Source organism: Glycine max, chromosome 3, assembly GCF_000004515.6.
Source record: "Glycine max cultivar Williams 82 chromosome 3, Glycine_max_v4.0, whole genome shotgun sequence".
Taxonomy (NCBI): Eukaryota; Viridiplantae; Streptophyta; class Magnoliopsida; order Fabales; family Fabaceae; genus Glycine; species Glycine max.
The window spans coordinates 20,157,683-20,173,089 of record NC_016090.4 but is presented as its reverse complement, the minus strand read 5'-3'; the positions used below and the strand labels follow the sequence as shown (position 1 = coordinate 20,173,089).

General features: G+C 34.2%; 1 protein-coding gene across 1 annotated transcript; it reads left to right on the top strand.

The window, feature by feature from the left end:
- Positions 1-1,658: 1,658 nt before the first annotated feature.
- Positions 1,659-13,870, top strand: LOC100807522 (OVARIAN TUMOR DOMAIN-containing deubiquitinating enzyme 3). The gene is made up of 8 exons (XM_003520884.4): positions 1,659-1,794; positions 1,987-2,140; positions 3,187-3,274; positions 3,918-3,981; positions 4,221-4,326; positions 4,419-4,473; positions 11,769-11,822; positions 13,545-13,870. Exons 1-8 carry the CDS (start codon positions 1,767-1,769, stop codon positions 13,674-13,676), a joined length of 681 nt encoding a protein of 226 aa, XP_003520932.1. The 5' UTR covers positions 1,659-1,766; the 3' UTR covers positions 13,677-13,870.
- Positions 13,871-15,407: the final 1,537 nt, after the last annotated feature.

Sequence of the window (15,407 nt, the reverse complement as noted above, 5' to 3'; positions counted from 1 at the left end):
AGTGCCTAGAGAGATTTTGTGGAAAGCTCTAGAGAAGAAAGGGGTTAGGGTTGCATATATTCGAGCTATCCAAGATATGTATGATAGGGTATCGACTAGTGTTAGGACACAGGGTGGAGAGTCAGACGATTTTCCCATCACAATTGGTTTGCATCAAGGGTCAACCCTTAGCCCCTACTTTTTTACCTTAATTCTGGATGTCTTCACGGAACAAATCCAAGAGATAGCGCCGAGATGCATGCTTTTTGCAGATGACATAGTCCTCCTTGGAGAGTCGAGGGAGGAGTTGAATGAGAGGTTGGAAACTTGGAGACGAGCTCTAAAAACACATGGCTTTCGCCTAAGCAGAAGCAAATCGGAGTATATGGAATGTAAGTTCAACAAAAGTAGGAGGGTATCTAACTCAGAGGTGAAAATAGGAGACCATATTATCCCTCAAGTCACACGGTTTAAATATCTTGGGTCTGTAATACAGGATGATGGAGAAATTGAAGGGGATGTGAATCATCGCATTCAAGCAGGATGGATGAAATGGAGAAAAGCATCGGGGGTGTTATGTGATGCAAAGGTACCGATCAAGCTAAAGGGAAAGTTTTATCGGACTGCGGTAAGACCGGCGATTTTGTACGGAACAGAATGTTGGGCGGTCAAGAGCCAACATGAGACTAAAGTAGGTGTAGCGGAGATGAGGATGTCGCGGTGGATGTGTGGTAAGACTCGACAGGATAAAATTAGAAACGGAGCTATTAGAGAGAGGGTTGGAGTAGCGCCTATTGTAGAGAAGATGGTGGAAAATAGACTTAGATGGTTTGGGCATGTAGAGAGAAGACCGGTAGACTCTGTAGTGAGGAGAGTAGACCAGATGGAGAGAAGGCAAACAATTCGAGGCAGAGGAAGACCCAAAAAGACTATAAGAGAGGTTATCAAGAAGGATCTCGAACTTAATGATTTGGATAGAAGTATGGTACTTGATAGAATATTATGGCGGAAGTTGATCCATGTAGCCGACCCCACCTAGTGGGATAAGGCGTTGTTGTTGTTGTTGTTATAATTGCATGCATTAAAAGAATTTATGATAAAATTCTATTGAATATTATTTTTAAAAATCTTGATTGTAAACAAAGTATTAATGATTTTGCCAAAAAAGTAAAATACAAAAGGATAAAGTTCAAATGATTAATTAGGGTATAATTTTCTCATATCGCCTAGGCACAAAAAAACTCAAGGCGGATCTTGCAACTTATCATTATTATAATTCCTAAATTTTATAACTTACTGTTACCATAATCATAATTTCTAATAAAGCTAATTATAGAGACTAAAATAACTATCAAATTTCAGTTTCTGATATTTATTTGATATTCTTTAAAATTGAATCAATTTATTTATTGTTGAAATAAGTATTTATTTTAATAAAAATGAGTAATTTCCTATTTTTAACGTGCTTGTTTAAATTATTTCAACTTTTAAAACATAATTTTATTTATTTATTTTAAGAAATAAATCTTATATATTTCTTATAATTGTTTATATAAAAAATTTATTTTAAAATTACTTTTTAAAGTTTAAACACACTTATCCATTATCTCACAAATTCAAAGAAAACAAACGGAAACTTACTCTTTTTCTAAGTGAATTAACCGTGTCCGTGCAAGTTAAAAAACACGTTTACTTCAGTTCCTGCGCTGCTCTTGCGTTTGGAAGAACAAAACAGTGTTCAACTATCTCACACTTTTCTCCTCCTACGTTGCAATCCCTCTCATTTCATGGCTCGCAAGCCTTTCAAATTCAATGGTAACCCAACAACTCTGAATTGCATCACACTCTTGTTGTTGTTGTTGTTCTTCTTCTTCTTCTTCTTCTTCTATAATTCTATCTTCTTTTCCGTGATTCCGTCACTGTCTCTGTCTCACCAAACAGAGAGCACACGCAAATTTCGAACTCGCTTTTCACTGTTATTCGATTTGTTTTTGTGACCATCATCAGAGGATGTTCTCGAGCAACTTAGAAATGGGACTGCGAAATTCGAGGTTGTTTCTTCCCCGGTTCCTTCAGTTGCTGCTCCTCCTAACCGGAACACGAGCTTGTTTGGGATTGGGAATAGTAGCACTGTCTTATTCGCCAGAATTGGCTCATCCTTGTGAGTTTTTCGTTTCACTTTTGGTTTGTCTCTTTCTTCTGCGTCTGTGATGTGTTCTTTTTAATTTTTTTTTCTAGGTTGAAACGTATTCTTAATATATTTACGTGACATTCATTTTCAATTCAGTCCTTATAAAAATAGATCTTAATTTGTTCCTATACGTGCTATCATTTTTAATATCTCTGGCTATTAACAAGATGTGTATCTCAGTAAACAGTTTTTTTAATGAAATCAAGTGGCAAGAGATTGTACTAGTGGTCTCAAGTTCGAGCCCTGAATATGCAGCTATGTTAAATATTTGGAGGGAGAGAGATTTTTGTTTCCCATAGTAATTTTAATCGGCTCGAGCAAGATTGATTACTATGGAGGATACTCTTGGTCTCTACCAAAATTAATCTTTTTTAATAAGAGCTTATATCTTAAGCTTGATGGTAAAGCATACTGGAATAGGCTAATAAAAGCTTATTTTGATAAGCTTCACTGTCAAGTTTATTGAAATGAGCTAAAAGGAAGCTTATGGAAAGGTCATAAGCCACTTTTTTAAGCCAAATAAAATTTGCACAAGTCCTTTCAATCTCCTCCTAGTTTACAAATTACAAATGAGTCTCATAAATAACTAGCAGAAGGACTATAATTTTTAGTCCTGTGACGGTTCCTATACTTCACAATAACTCCATTAGTCTTATGGTGTTTATAAGGGCAACATATGGTGAAACTGACATTGAAGATGATTATACGTATTGGAACCAAATTGAAAAGGAGTATCATGCATAGGGGTAAAAAATATATTTTAGTCTATTATTATTATTGTTGTTGTTGTTGGGAACAAAAATGGGTTTGTCTATTTGCCTCAAAGCCTTAGTCAATGGTCACTACTCACTAGAAAGTTTGTATGCTAAAATTTCATGAATATATCCTTATCAGGGGCTTTCAGAATAACAGATTTGGTTGATAGGGTTGAATGCTCTAGAAAAGTGGATCATATTTGATCCCTTTTCTCAATGCTTTAGAATTTTGATGAGTTCTCTCTCACTATGCCTTCTCAGTGGTGGACACTCTCCAGCAATGAAGAAACTTGAGCATTTTTCAGTTCAGAAGGTTACAGGGGATGGACGGTGTCTGTTTCGTGCACTGGTATCATCTTTTTACCTTTTGTTTCAATCACTTTTGCGGTTTCTTGTTAGTGGAATTCAATATGATGTCTTTCTGGCCATCAGGACAAAAAAGATTAAAAGAATTACAAGAAGGGAGTCCTAAATCAAAGTAATTTATAATTTGGATAGTATTAACTGAACTATTCATATTAAGTTTGAGGTTGTTGGTAAAGGACTCCTTTTGTTGAGAGTTGAAATTTCCAAACTGGTACTAATCCTTGTGCTCAAGCACTGATATTTTACTCTAGTGCGGTAATAATTTCTATGTCATCAGTGTAGTCTGTGTAATGTAGTGCAGATAATATAATTAGCTTTGAGATCAAGACGATTCTTTGGATGGCACTGCTCTTCAATAATTGGTATAGAAAAGTTGGATGGGGGAATAATCAATAAGCCTGGATAGTGTTTGCAAGATAATAATTCATGATTAGTTGTCTTTTATGGAATAGGCCTTTTTAAAAAAATAAAATAAAATTGTATGAGTTGTGATGGCACATTCTTTTGGCCATATAAATTTGTTAAATATAAATTGCCAAGTTCCTTCATTAGTTTGAGCTTCCACCATGCAATTTTTTCGTATTAATTTTAGTGGTAAGTGGTAACATTTGGTTCAATGACATTAGGTCAAAGGAATGGCTTACAATAAGGGAACCACTCTCAATCAACGCGAGGAGAGAGAAAATGCAGGTATGCTGATATACCACTGGCAATATGCATGCTGATACCCTTTTGTTTGTTTTGCTTTCTATTGCAGAATTTTATTATATGACACAGCTTGGGTATGATAGTATTAGCTGCTTCTGCTATTAACTGTGCTTCTTGTCTGCCTACCATGTTTATTCCTTTTTCATGCCTTATAACCTTCGTTTCCTTTCTCGTTGTTTTTCTATTCTTGTCAATGTTTTGCCTTGCCCATGATAGCACAGATGAATTAAGAATGGCTGTGAAAGAAGCTATATGTGAAAATGAAGGTGAACGTAAATTATACGAAGAAGCCCTCATTGCCATCACAGTTGACGAGCCTATAAAACGGTATGTTTTTGGAAGCATTAACAGAAAATGAAGATCTTGAAGTATATTGTTAGTTTGTATTAAATGTCATGATTAAATGTGTTATTTTGCAGTTACTGCCAGCGGATTGTGCGACCTGATTTCTGGGGAGGAGAATCAGAGCTATTGGTTAGTGCTTCTTATGTTTACTTCCTAAATCTTGCAAGCTTTACTTTGCTATATCTTTTATATCTTAGAGTAAATTAGTATTTTAGCTTATTCATTGCACATGCTAAATGTTTATTTTTATATGATTAAAATTGAAGCTAAATAAATATTTTTGAATATATAAATTATATTATAATTAAAATTCATAAAAATAAATAAATATCTTTGAATATATAAATTTTATTTTGGATTTACAATGAACACTATAAATTGTGATATAAGGTTATTTTGCTATTGATAAATTCTTAAAAAAAACTATTGAAAATCAATTTAGAGTTAGAGATAAAAGAGGGTAAGTTGAAAGGGATAGGTGGTTAAGAAGATCAAGTGTACAAATAAGAGAGTAGTTTGAGATGATTGATATAAATTTTTAGGCTAGTTGGGGGTAGAGTGTGAAATGCATATCCCAAGGAGAGAAAAGAGAGAACATTGAGAATGTCTAATAAGAGAATGGAGAGTGAAAGCCTCATTCTTATGTATTCAAATTTATGATACAAGAGCAGATTATTTCAACATCCCTTCTATTTTTCGCTTCTTACTCAAAATCTGTTTTGTTTTCTAGACCTACACAAAACCCCTCATTTTTAAAAATGTGTTATAATCAAGTCCAATTTTTGATGATGTACTTAATCGGACTGTTAGTCAATAGTCAACAGTTATTTTAAGTCAAATTGACAAAATCAACCTTATTTCAAGTTTTAACTCATCATGCAAAACCCCCTTATAAATAAATTCACTTCAATCTAAATGCTATTCATACTATTAGAATGAATGTATAAAAATAACTGTTACAAACAGTTATTGTAGGACTGTTAGTATAAGCTAACTACTTTTTTTCACTAACAGGATTCTGTTAGTTAGTTTGTGATTAGCTTCAAGGTCTAGAGGTTTATAAATACCTCTTTTGTAACTATATTAAGACTAACTTTTCTAAATCAATAAGATCAGTTTTACTATTTTCTGTTTTGTTCTTTTCCCTGTTCTGAAACTCTGATATGGTATCAGAGCATATCCAATATTATTCAAAAGGGCAACCCACCATTGTTATCCACACACCAAGCCCAAGGACGTGAGGGGGTGTATTGGAAAAAACCCAAGTTCCACATTGGAAAGCCAAGTAATAGTATATAAGTGAGGGGCAATGCTCATCCCTTGAGCTAGCTTTTGGGATTGAGTTAAGCCTAAACTCACATTCTAAGAATCTAAAGATGGTATCAGAGCTTGTTTTCATGTAAAATTCACTTTCCTCAGTTTATCAAGCTTCATCTTCACGATCATGGCTTCCGCATCTCAAGGTTTTAATTCACATTCATATCCGACGACAATAGCAGGAAAATTGGATGATTCCAATTATCTACACTGGTGACAAAAGTAGAGGTTCGTGGTTGATCCAATCGTTCCACCTTAATTTCTCACAGAGGATGATCGGATCATGGATCGCGTTAATCTTGAATACGAAGCCAAGGAAGTGCAGGACCAAACGTTGCTTGTTTGGCTTCAGTCGACACCCTCAAAGTCTGCCCTTTCTCGCGTGCTAGGCTCAAATCACTCCGATCAGGTATGGGAGAAGATTCACAAGCATTTCAGTCTTCACACCAAGTCTAGGGCACGTCAATTGCGAACGAAAATGCATGCTGTCTCACTTGAAGGGAAAATGATGGACGAGTACCTTCGCAAAATCAAAAACTATGTCGACGAGCTCGCCAGTGTTGGAGTTCCAGTTCGCTGTGAGGAGCATGTTGATGTTATTCTTGAAGGTTTACCTTCGGATTATGCACCAGTGGTTTTCGTGATTGAAAGCAAAAAATGTACGCCATCTATTGCAAAGATTGAGACTCTCCTTTATGGCCATGAAACTCGCTTGGTTCGATACAATCACGACACCCAAGTGCTTGTATCTTCATCTGTTAATTACTCTTAAGGCTATTCATATGGAAGTTTGTCCAAAGCTAATGATTTTAGTGGTTTCAGAGGAAGTTATGGCAGAGGTAATGGTGGCCACAATATGTCGTTTGGTCGAGGTGGTGGTCACAGTGGTTCTAGAAGAGGTCGCGGTGGAGGCAGGTTTGCTAACTTCCAGTGTTAAATCTGCCTCAAGTATGGTCACACTGCTAATGTGTCACTTTCGTTCTGATATGAATTTTCAACCTCATGAGTCACTCACCTTTGTTGATCCAACTACACTCCAACCAATTCCTTATTCGATTGCCTCGGGTAAGACCTCAAACACTTGGGTTAATCCTAACTCCAAACCAGTTGCTCAGTCCTCCAGCCAACCTAGTGTGATGCTTACCAATTCGACACCTCAGGGTAATGGTTAAGCTTGCTCAACATTGATTTCAAATTCTGGAGCTAGTTTCCATGTAATTGGTGAATCTCAGCATATCAAACAGTTGTCACATTTTGATGGACTTGACCAAATCTTTATAGGAAATGGTGAAGGTTTAAGCATTTCCAACATTGTTTCTTCATCATTTTTGTCTCCTAATGACTCTCATATTACTTTCAAACTTAATAAGCTATTACATGTTCCTTCCATTTCTAAAAATTTGCTAAGTGTCAGTCAGTTTGCTAAAGATAATGTTGTTTTCTTTGAATTTCACCCTCACTTATGCCTTGTCAAATCATAGGGGACCAATAAAGTGCTCCTTCAGGGTGCTATGGGTGCTGATGGTCTCTATTCTTTTCATAACATCAAACTCCAGGATCACAGACCTTAGCTGTTATCAACAACATCTTCTACTGCTAATAAAGATTCTACTGTAACATCTAGTTCTGGTTTTTCATCTCCTAACACTGTTAACCTTAGGCATGCTAGGTTAGGACACCCTAATAGTCATGTACTAAAACTTGTTCTTGATCAGTGTAACATTTCATCATCTAATAAAGTGGTTACAGATTTTTGTGCCTCTTGTTGTGTGGGAAAATCTCATAGGCTGTCTTCTCATGCTTCCACTTCAGTTTATTCTCCTTTAGAGCTTGTCTTTATAGACTTATGGGGGCCTTCTCATTTAACCTCCTACTCTGGTTTCAAATACTATGTATCATTTATTGATGCCTTTCCACGATATACTTGGATATTTCCTATTAAAACCAAAGCTGAAACTGTGCCTGTTTTCCAAACTTTCAAGTTATCAGTTGAACTTTAACTTAACACTAAAATAAAAAGTGTTCAATCTGATTGGGGTGGTGAATATAGACCCTTCTCTGCTTTATTAGCTTCCTATGTCATTTCACATAGGTTAATCTGCCTACACACTCATCATCAAAATGGTGTAGTTGAAAGGAAGCATAGGCATATAGTTGACCTAGGACTCACATTACTTCATCATGCAACTCTACCTCTGCAGTTTTGGGATTATGCTTTTGTCACTGCAGTCTATTTGATTAATAGGTTACCCACTGCATCACTCAACTTTGCTATTCCATTTGTTACTCTTTTTAACAAAGAGCCTGATTTTCGCTTTCTTAAAACATTTGGTTGTGCATGCTTTCCTCTGTTGAAACCCTATCATACTCGCAAACTAGATTTCAGGTCTCAAGAGTGTGTTTTCTTGGGCTACTCCTCTTCACATAAAGGCTATAAATGTCTGTCTTCAACTGGTAGAATTTATATTTCTAAGGATGTTTTGTTTAATGAGTTGAGGTTTCCATATTCAGATCTGTTTTCCTCTTCCTCTAGTTCAACACAGAATATTACTTCCTATTTTAGTCTCAATCCTGACCTATCTCCTCCTGTTTCAGCCTCTACACCTTCACTTTCCCAAATACCTTCCTCCAATTCCCTTTCAGCTCCCTCTGTTCCTCCTGGTTTCTCTGCTGCTGCCTTAAATCAGACCTCATCTGAATCCACCTCCACTCATCCTCAATCATCCAATACAGTGTCATCTAGTGAATCTATACCAACTGCACCCTCTCCCACTCATCCTCAATCATCAAATACTATGTCTCATAGTGAATTTGTGTCTGCATCAACTCTAATTTCCATTAACACTCATCCTATGCAAACTAGGTCTAAATCTGGAATACACAATCCTAGGCTTCATCCTTCATTATTTCTTACTCATTTTGAACCTAAAAGTGTAAAGCAGGCCCTAGAAAGTTCAGAATGGTTTGCAGTTATGCAGGAGGAGTATAATGCTCTAACGAAAAACAAAACTTGGGATTTAGTTTCATTACTAGCTGGAAGACAAGCTATTGGATGCAAGTGGGTCTTTAGAATAAAAGAAAATGCTGATGGTTCAATCAATAGGTACAAAGCTGGACTAATTGCTAAGGGGTTTCATCAAGTTCATGGCTTTGACTTTCATGAAACATTTTCTCCTGTGGTAAAACCAGTTACAATTCAAGTAGTTCTAACTCTTGCTCTCTCACAAGGCTGGGATTTATTTCAGCTTGATGTCAACAATGCATTTCTAAATGGATTACTTGAGGAGACTGTCTATATGACTCAACCAGCAGGTTTTGAAGTTGAAGGAAAATCCATGGTTTGTAAACTTAACAAGGTTCTCTATGGGTTAAAGCAAGCTCCAAGGTAGTGGTTTGACAGGTTAAGGTCAACACTAATACAGATTGGGTTTGTAGGAAGCAAGTGTGATCCCTCTTTGTTCATTATACACATCAACAACCCACTGTCTACATTCTAGTTTATGTAGATGATATCATCATCTTAGGAAGTTCTAATTCTCTCATTCAACAGTTAACTTCGAAATTGAATATAGCCTTTTCTCTCAAACAGCTGGGTCACTTGGACTATTTCTTGGGGCTGGAGATTAAGTATCTCCCTAACAGGTCTATTTTGATGTCTCGAAGCAACTATGTAAGAGATCTACTTCATAAAACTCAAATGGCTGAGACACATTCTGTCTCTACTCCTATGGTTACAAACTGCAAATTGTCCAAACATGGAGTTGATCTATTTCATGATCCAACTCTCTATATGTCAGTAGTGGGTGCCCTACAGTATGCTATCCTTACTAGACCTAAGATTAGTTATGCTATTAATAAGGTTTGTCAGTATATGGCTAATCCATTGGATTCTCATTGGGCTGTGGTCAAAAGGATATTAAGATATCTCAAGGGTACTATATTTCATGGTTTATTCCTTCAACCTGCTTCTGTTTCAAAACCTATGGCACTCTATGCTTTCTGTGATGCTGATTGGGCATCGAATATTGATGACAGACGTCCCACATCAGGAGCATCTATCTTTCTTGGCTCAAACTTGATATCCTAGTGGTACAGGAAGCAGAAAGTCACGGCAAGGTCCAGCACTGAAGCTGAATATCAAAGCTTGGCCCAAACATCTATTGAATTGACCTGGATTCAAACTCTTCTAACAGAATTACATGTTTATTTTCAAACTCCTTTGATTTACTGTGATAATCAAAGTGCAGTGTCCATAGCTCACAATCCAGTGTTCCATAGTAGAACAAAACATATAGAAATTGATGTCTTTTTTGTAAGAGAACAAGTTTTGGCCAAACAGCTCTCAGTTGTGCATCTTCCTGCCTTAGATCAATGGGTAGATGTCTTAACCAAGCCACTTTCCTCAACAAGATCTGAAGTACTGAGGGACAAACTCAATGCGAAGTATTTTTCTTTAGAAAAACCTTCCCCTTGAGTTTCCGGGGGTATTAGAATGAATGTATAAAAATAACTGTTACAAATAGTTATTGTAGGACTGTCAGGACAGTTAGTATAAGCTAACTACTTTTTTTTTCACTAACAGAATTCTGTTAGTTAGTTGTTAGTTAGTTTGTGATTAGCTTCAAGGTCTAGAGGTTTATAAATACCTCTTTTGTAACTGTATTAAGACTAACTTTTCTGAATCAATAAGATCAGTTTTACTATTCTCTGATTTGTTCTTTTCCCTGTTTTGAAACTCTGACACATACATTGACAAAATAAATAAATAAGTACAAGAATAGTATTTGCTACCAAGTTCATGACATGTGCTTGTGTATATTTCATTCAATTAGAAGTGAGTTGTCAAATATCATGTGATCAACTTGTGATCAATGTCCTATTGGCCTTATTGTTTAGCTTTAATTTTGCAACTAAAGCAGTAAGTCTGAGCCTGTACTGAATGTTGTTTGAAAATATAATTTATGAGCAAGCCTATTCACTCCAAGTAGGGATTCATGCTTTTATCAATTTTGTTTCCTTCATCTTGTAAAAATATGCAATCCCTGTACGTATTAATCCATGGCATATTCAATCAAAACATTCAAACTCCCATAACCCCAAAACATTTAAACCCCCATTCCTATTGTTGTTTATAATCCTTGCTTCACCTATCAGAATGAAGAGAAATAAAAAAGAAAATCCCTTTTTCAAAATCAGATCCCAATAACCCCAAAACTTGAGCCATCAGTGGCATATTCAATGAAAAAATCAAGGGACGACACTAGGGAGGTGAATGGTGTTGTTGAATTTGGAGGGATGAGTTTGCTGTGTGCAGGGGAAGGAAACGTACACATGAAGAGGGAAACAAGAAAACATGTTTAGTCTTCAATTAACAAAAGGATATTGTTGGATTTTTAAACTTATAAAAAAAAATGAAAAAAAGACTTAAATATACTTTTGATCCCTAATAAATATCCGACTTTTGGGTTTATCCCCTGATAAATTTTTACTTGGTGTTGAGTTCCTAATAAAACAACAATTTTGTTTTGGTCTTTGACACTTTTTTTTAGTCCTCGATATTAGCTAATTTTGTGTTTGTTCCTTGATAAATTAATGAATTTTATTTTAGTCCCGACTATTAACAAATGAAAACAATTTATCAGGAAGCAAACACAAAATTCGCTAATTTATCAGGGACAAAAATAAGTGTCAAGGACAAAAAAAAAATTGTTGTTTTATTAGGGACTCAATGCAAACCATAATCTTATTAGGGAGCAAATTAAAAAAATCAGGTATTTATTAGGGATTAAAAACATATTTAAGCAAAAAAAAAAGTCTTGAACTATTCTTAACTGAGTTAGGTTTATGTAGGTTTAAAATAGAGGTGGTTTTTGTGTCAAGTGTGAAATAGAGGGAAGGTTGAAGTAATTTACTCTAAATTTTAGTATCATATTTGATATTTAACCATTGAGAGAAAGTGATGCTATGTTACTAATTTAGTTGGAGTTTCTGAGAACAACACCAGTTGGAACCTTTCATTATCACTTCTTTAGAGGAGTTGGTCATACTTTTTCATTGGTTTAGGTTAAGTGTTTCTAGAGATACTGACCAATAACAATATTCTGCAGGTACTGTCAAAGTTATGTAAGCAGCCAATCATTGTGTACATACCAGAGCATGAGGTATACCTTAAACAATTCTTATTGGGTTGGCATTTATCTATTTTATTTGGGAAGGAAGAACTAGTAATTAGTGTGCTAATGTCTATCCTCTGATTATAATCAAACTGTGTTTGCTACAAGGCAGGTCAATTTTTGTTTTATATCAAATATTATGTGTATGAATAATATATCTACAGATAGATAAAGGTGCTCATAACTTCGTTTTTGCTAAAATTATGTTTGGGATTGATTGGCCATAAATCTTGTATTTTGGGAATAACATGCAGAGAGGTGATTTAGAATATTAGTGCATTTGTAATGATAGGCTGTCTTGTGTCTACTTTTAAAAAAAAAATGGTTCTTGTGTTGTGTGATCTTAAGCGAATTTATCATGACCAATTGTAGCTTATGAAAGAAATGATGCAGTGTTTATAATATCAGGTTGCAAAAGATTTTGTCATTAGAAAAGGCATTCTGGTGCTATAGAGGTCCTGTTATGCACATTTAATGCTAATTGTGGTATTGTATGAAGCTCTAGAAGTAAAAGATTCTACAGTTATAGCAAGTGATATTCTGCTTAATGCTCAATGTGGTATTGTATGGAGTCCTGTTCTGTTCATTTAATAAATATTAGTTGGGAGTGCATGATTTATTTGAAGATGATAGCATAATGACTGGATAAGATGCTACTTACAGGATATATAAAAGAGATTGAGAAGTGCAAGTATAATTTAACTAACATTGGTTTGACGTAAACATTGCTTGACTTATGGAATTAAGGCAGGATTGCAGTTTCCTAAGGCAGGATTTGGCCTTGAATCAAAACACTTCTAGGTTTAGTGATTATAAGGTCTGAGATTTTGGAAGTTAAAGCTTAAAATGATGTTTTAAATAGACATGGCCGCTGAATGTTTGAGGCAGCAGCAAAACTTAAGTGTGTAGCTCTCTAGGTTTTGTGAAGCTAAGGCAAGAGTTATTAATTAGAGTTATGAAAAAACAAAAGGAAAGAGTTTGAAGAGCAGATATGTGCCTTTGAACAACCCCCATTGGCCCAAATGTGATGAGTAATATAGAATGGGAAACGGAGGGTGAAGGTGAGAAATAAGGAAACTTGAGCCTTTAAGCACTCAATTGTCTGTGACTTTTATGTCCACAGCTAGAATAAATTGGAAACTAAATGCAAAAATGTTGGCAAAAGAAAGACTGATACTGTCAGACATGGATCCCTGCATAGGATAGCACTGGAGCAAATTAAGGAGCCTTTTGAATATCAGAATGTAGGACCTTTATTAAATTCTCACTGTTTGGCCAATATATTTTTATTAGGCACTTATAGGCCGGCCTTGTGCTTCCAAAAGAGGCTAAAATTTATATAACTAGTGCATGGTTTCTAATCTGTAGCTATGAAGATGCTTGGTTGTACATTCTAATCTACTGATAAAGGGTTTCCACTGATCAGACTCTGACATGATTGATCCTTCTATGCCCATTTTGATTTTAGAATCGGGGATCCTAATCATTTAATTGCTTTTATTGTATTTATTATTTCAGTGAACTCACAGAATTTGCTTGAAATTAAGCCGTGTTATGACTTATGATTGTATTCTTTGTACCTACTTTTTAAAGCTCTTTTCTACTCATATATGAATGTATTATTTGATCTATGTGTTATAACTTATAAGGTTGTATAATTAATTAATTATCCACTAAAATTTCCTGTTGTCTGTTGTAAACAACATGCAGCATAGAAGTGGTGGTTTTGGATCTGGTTTCATTCCCATTGCAGAGTATGGAAGTGACTTTAGAAAGGGTTCTAGCAGAAAAGCTGTGAGGCTATTATACAGCGGTAAGAACCATTATGATCTTCTAGTATGAGGAAACATATGAACGAAGGAGAAGCAAGAAAATGAGTGGGAGATTCAAATGTCATTTTGTAACAATTGTGTTATGCTAGAATCCACATATTTTGTTTATTTTCTTTTTGTTTTACCCTTTTTTGTTAGAGTCCACCGTGAATCCCTTGTTTTGGTATTTTTCTTAAAAGTTAGCAGTAAAATGTGTCAAATTAATTTGTCGGGGTAAAATTCACCAAAAATTAAAAAGTTAAGATAAAAAAATGCAATTAAACTTATTATTTATTTATCTTGTATGATCACCTAGTAAAGGTTGGTCCTCTATTTGGCTGGAAACCAATTCGACCTTGGTGGTGGCAGCTTTAAAAATGTTTCGCTTGTTCCTTGGAATTGTTAATAGATGAAAAAAAATGTGCTAATATTTCGTTCCATTGAAATTTTAGAGTTTCACAAATTTATAGAGAAGGTTATGAGTGTGCGGATTGTTTAGCGGATCACCACGCAATTTTAGATGATTTTTTGTGGTTTTGATAATTTACCATCTTTTTGTAAAGATACCTTTAGAAATAGGTTTGGCCTCCCTAACTAGTAACCACATGTTTACATGATGTATTTTTTTTATTTTTTGGCATGCATTTTGGTTGTTGTCCCCTAATGTTTTTTCTGTTTTTCTTTCATCTTTTTGGGTATTGAGGTGTGCTTATGATGGTTGAGAAAGGAAGTATCAACATAGTTGGAATGTTCTATCTTTTTGTCATTCCTTAGCTCACCTTTACAAAAAAATTGTGCGATCTTCTTGAGTTACTTAGGGTTGCACTATTGGAGAATCAATGAGTTTTTTTTTTCTTCAAAAAGTCATATAATCTTAAGTATCAACGAAAAAAGAATGGAACCTAAAAAAATGTCGAATACCCTAGATATTATTGTTAGAAACTAAATTTTAAAACTGTGCAAAAGTATATATTTTTTAATATATATATTTAGTATTTATGTACATTAATAAATTTATTTTTTAAAATATTTAGTATCATATTAAATATAATTTTATGATAATTTAGAAAGATAACTAATTACATTTTTAATTGAGGAGATCTTGCCTTTAAAAATATTAAACATGATGAAGTTTATTTTGATTTATTCTTTCTCTAAGTAATAATAATGATGTATAATATCAATATGAAATGTATAAATTTAAAAAATATATTAAATATAAATTTATAATTATTTAAATGTTATTGTGTATACTGTATTTACATGTACTTGAATATTTTGTATGTTTATGGTTAATAGTTTAGTGTAAAATTAAAATATTATTTTAAAATGATATTTTAATCATTTCGAAGATATAAGTTTTAATTACGTGATATTCTTAAAGTTTTGAATTGGTTAACCTTATTTTGACGTATATTGAACATTATTTATCAATGCAATTATATATTATTATTATTATTTAATTTTAATTTCATTACTTGCTATATTTCAAAATTATTATCTATAATTGCTTAAAAAACAATCTTTATCTATATAGATTATTATGTGATCCAAATTTTATATCTTATAATTTAATTGTTATAAGTATTGTTTATATATACAAAATATTAGTAAGAAAAAAGAATTGGACGAAAATATTGTTGATGATATTCACCGGTTATTATTATAGTATAGATCATATGATGTTGTCTAGCAAATAAAATGAGAGGAATTTTTTGTCTTCTTTGTTAAGAAATACTTCTAGTCGTATAAAAAGTAATAT

Coding starts and splice junctions, on each gene's coding strand:
- LOC100807522 (XM_003520884.4), top strand. CDS start 1,767: ATGGCTCGCAAGCCTTTCAAATTCAATG. Junction 1,795..1,986: donor CAAGCCTTTCAAATTCAATG/GTAACCCAACAA, acceptor GACCATCATCAG/AGGATGTTCTCGAGCAACTT. Junction 3,982..4,220: donor CGAGGAGAGAGAAAATGCAG/GTATGCTGATAT, acceptor ATGATAGCACAG/ATGAATTAAGAATGGCTGTG.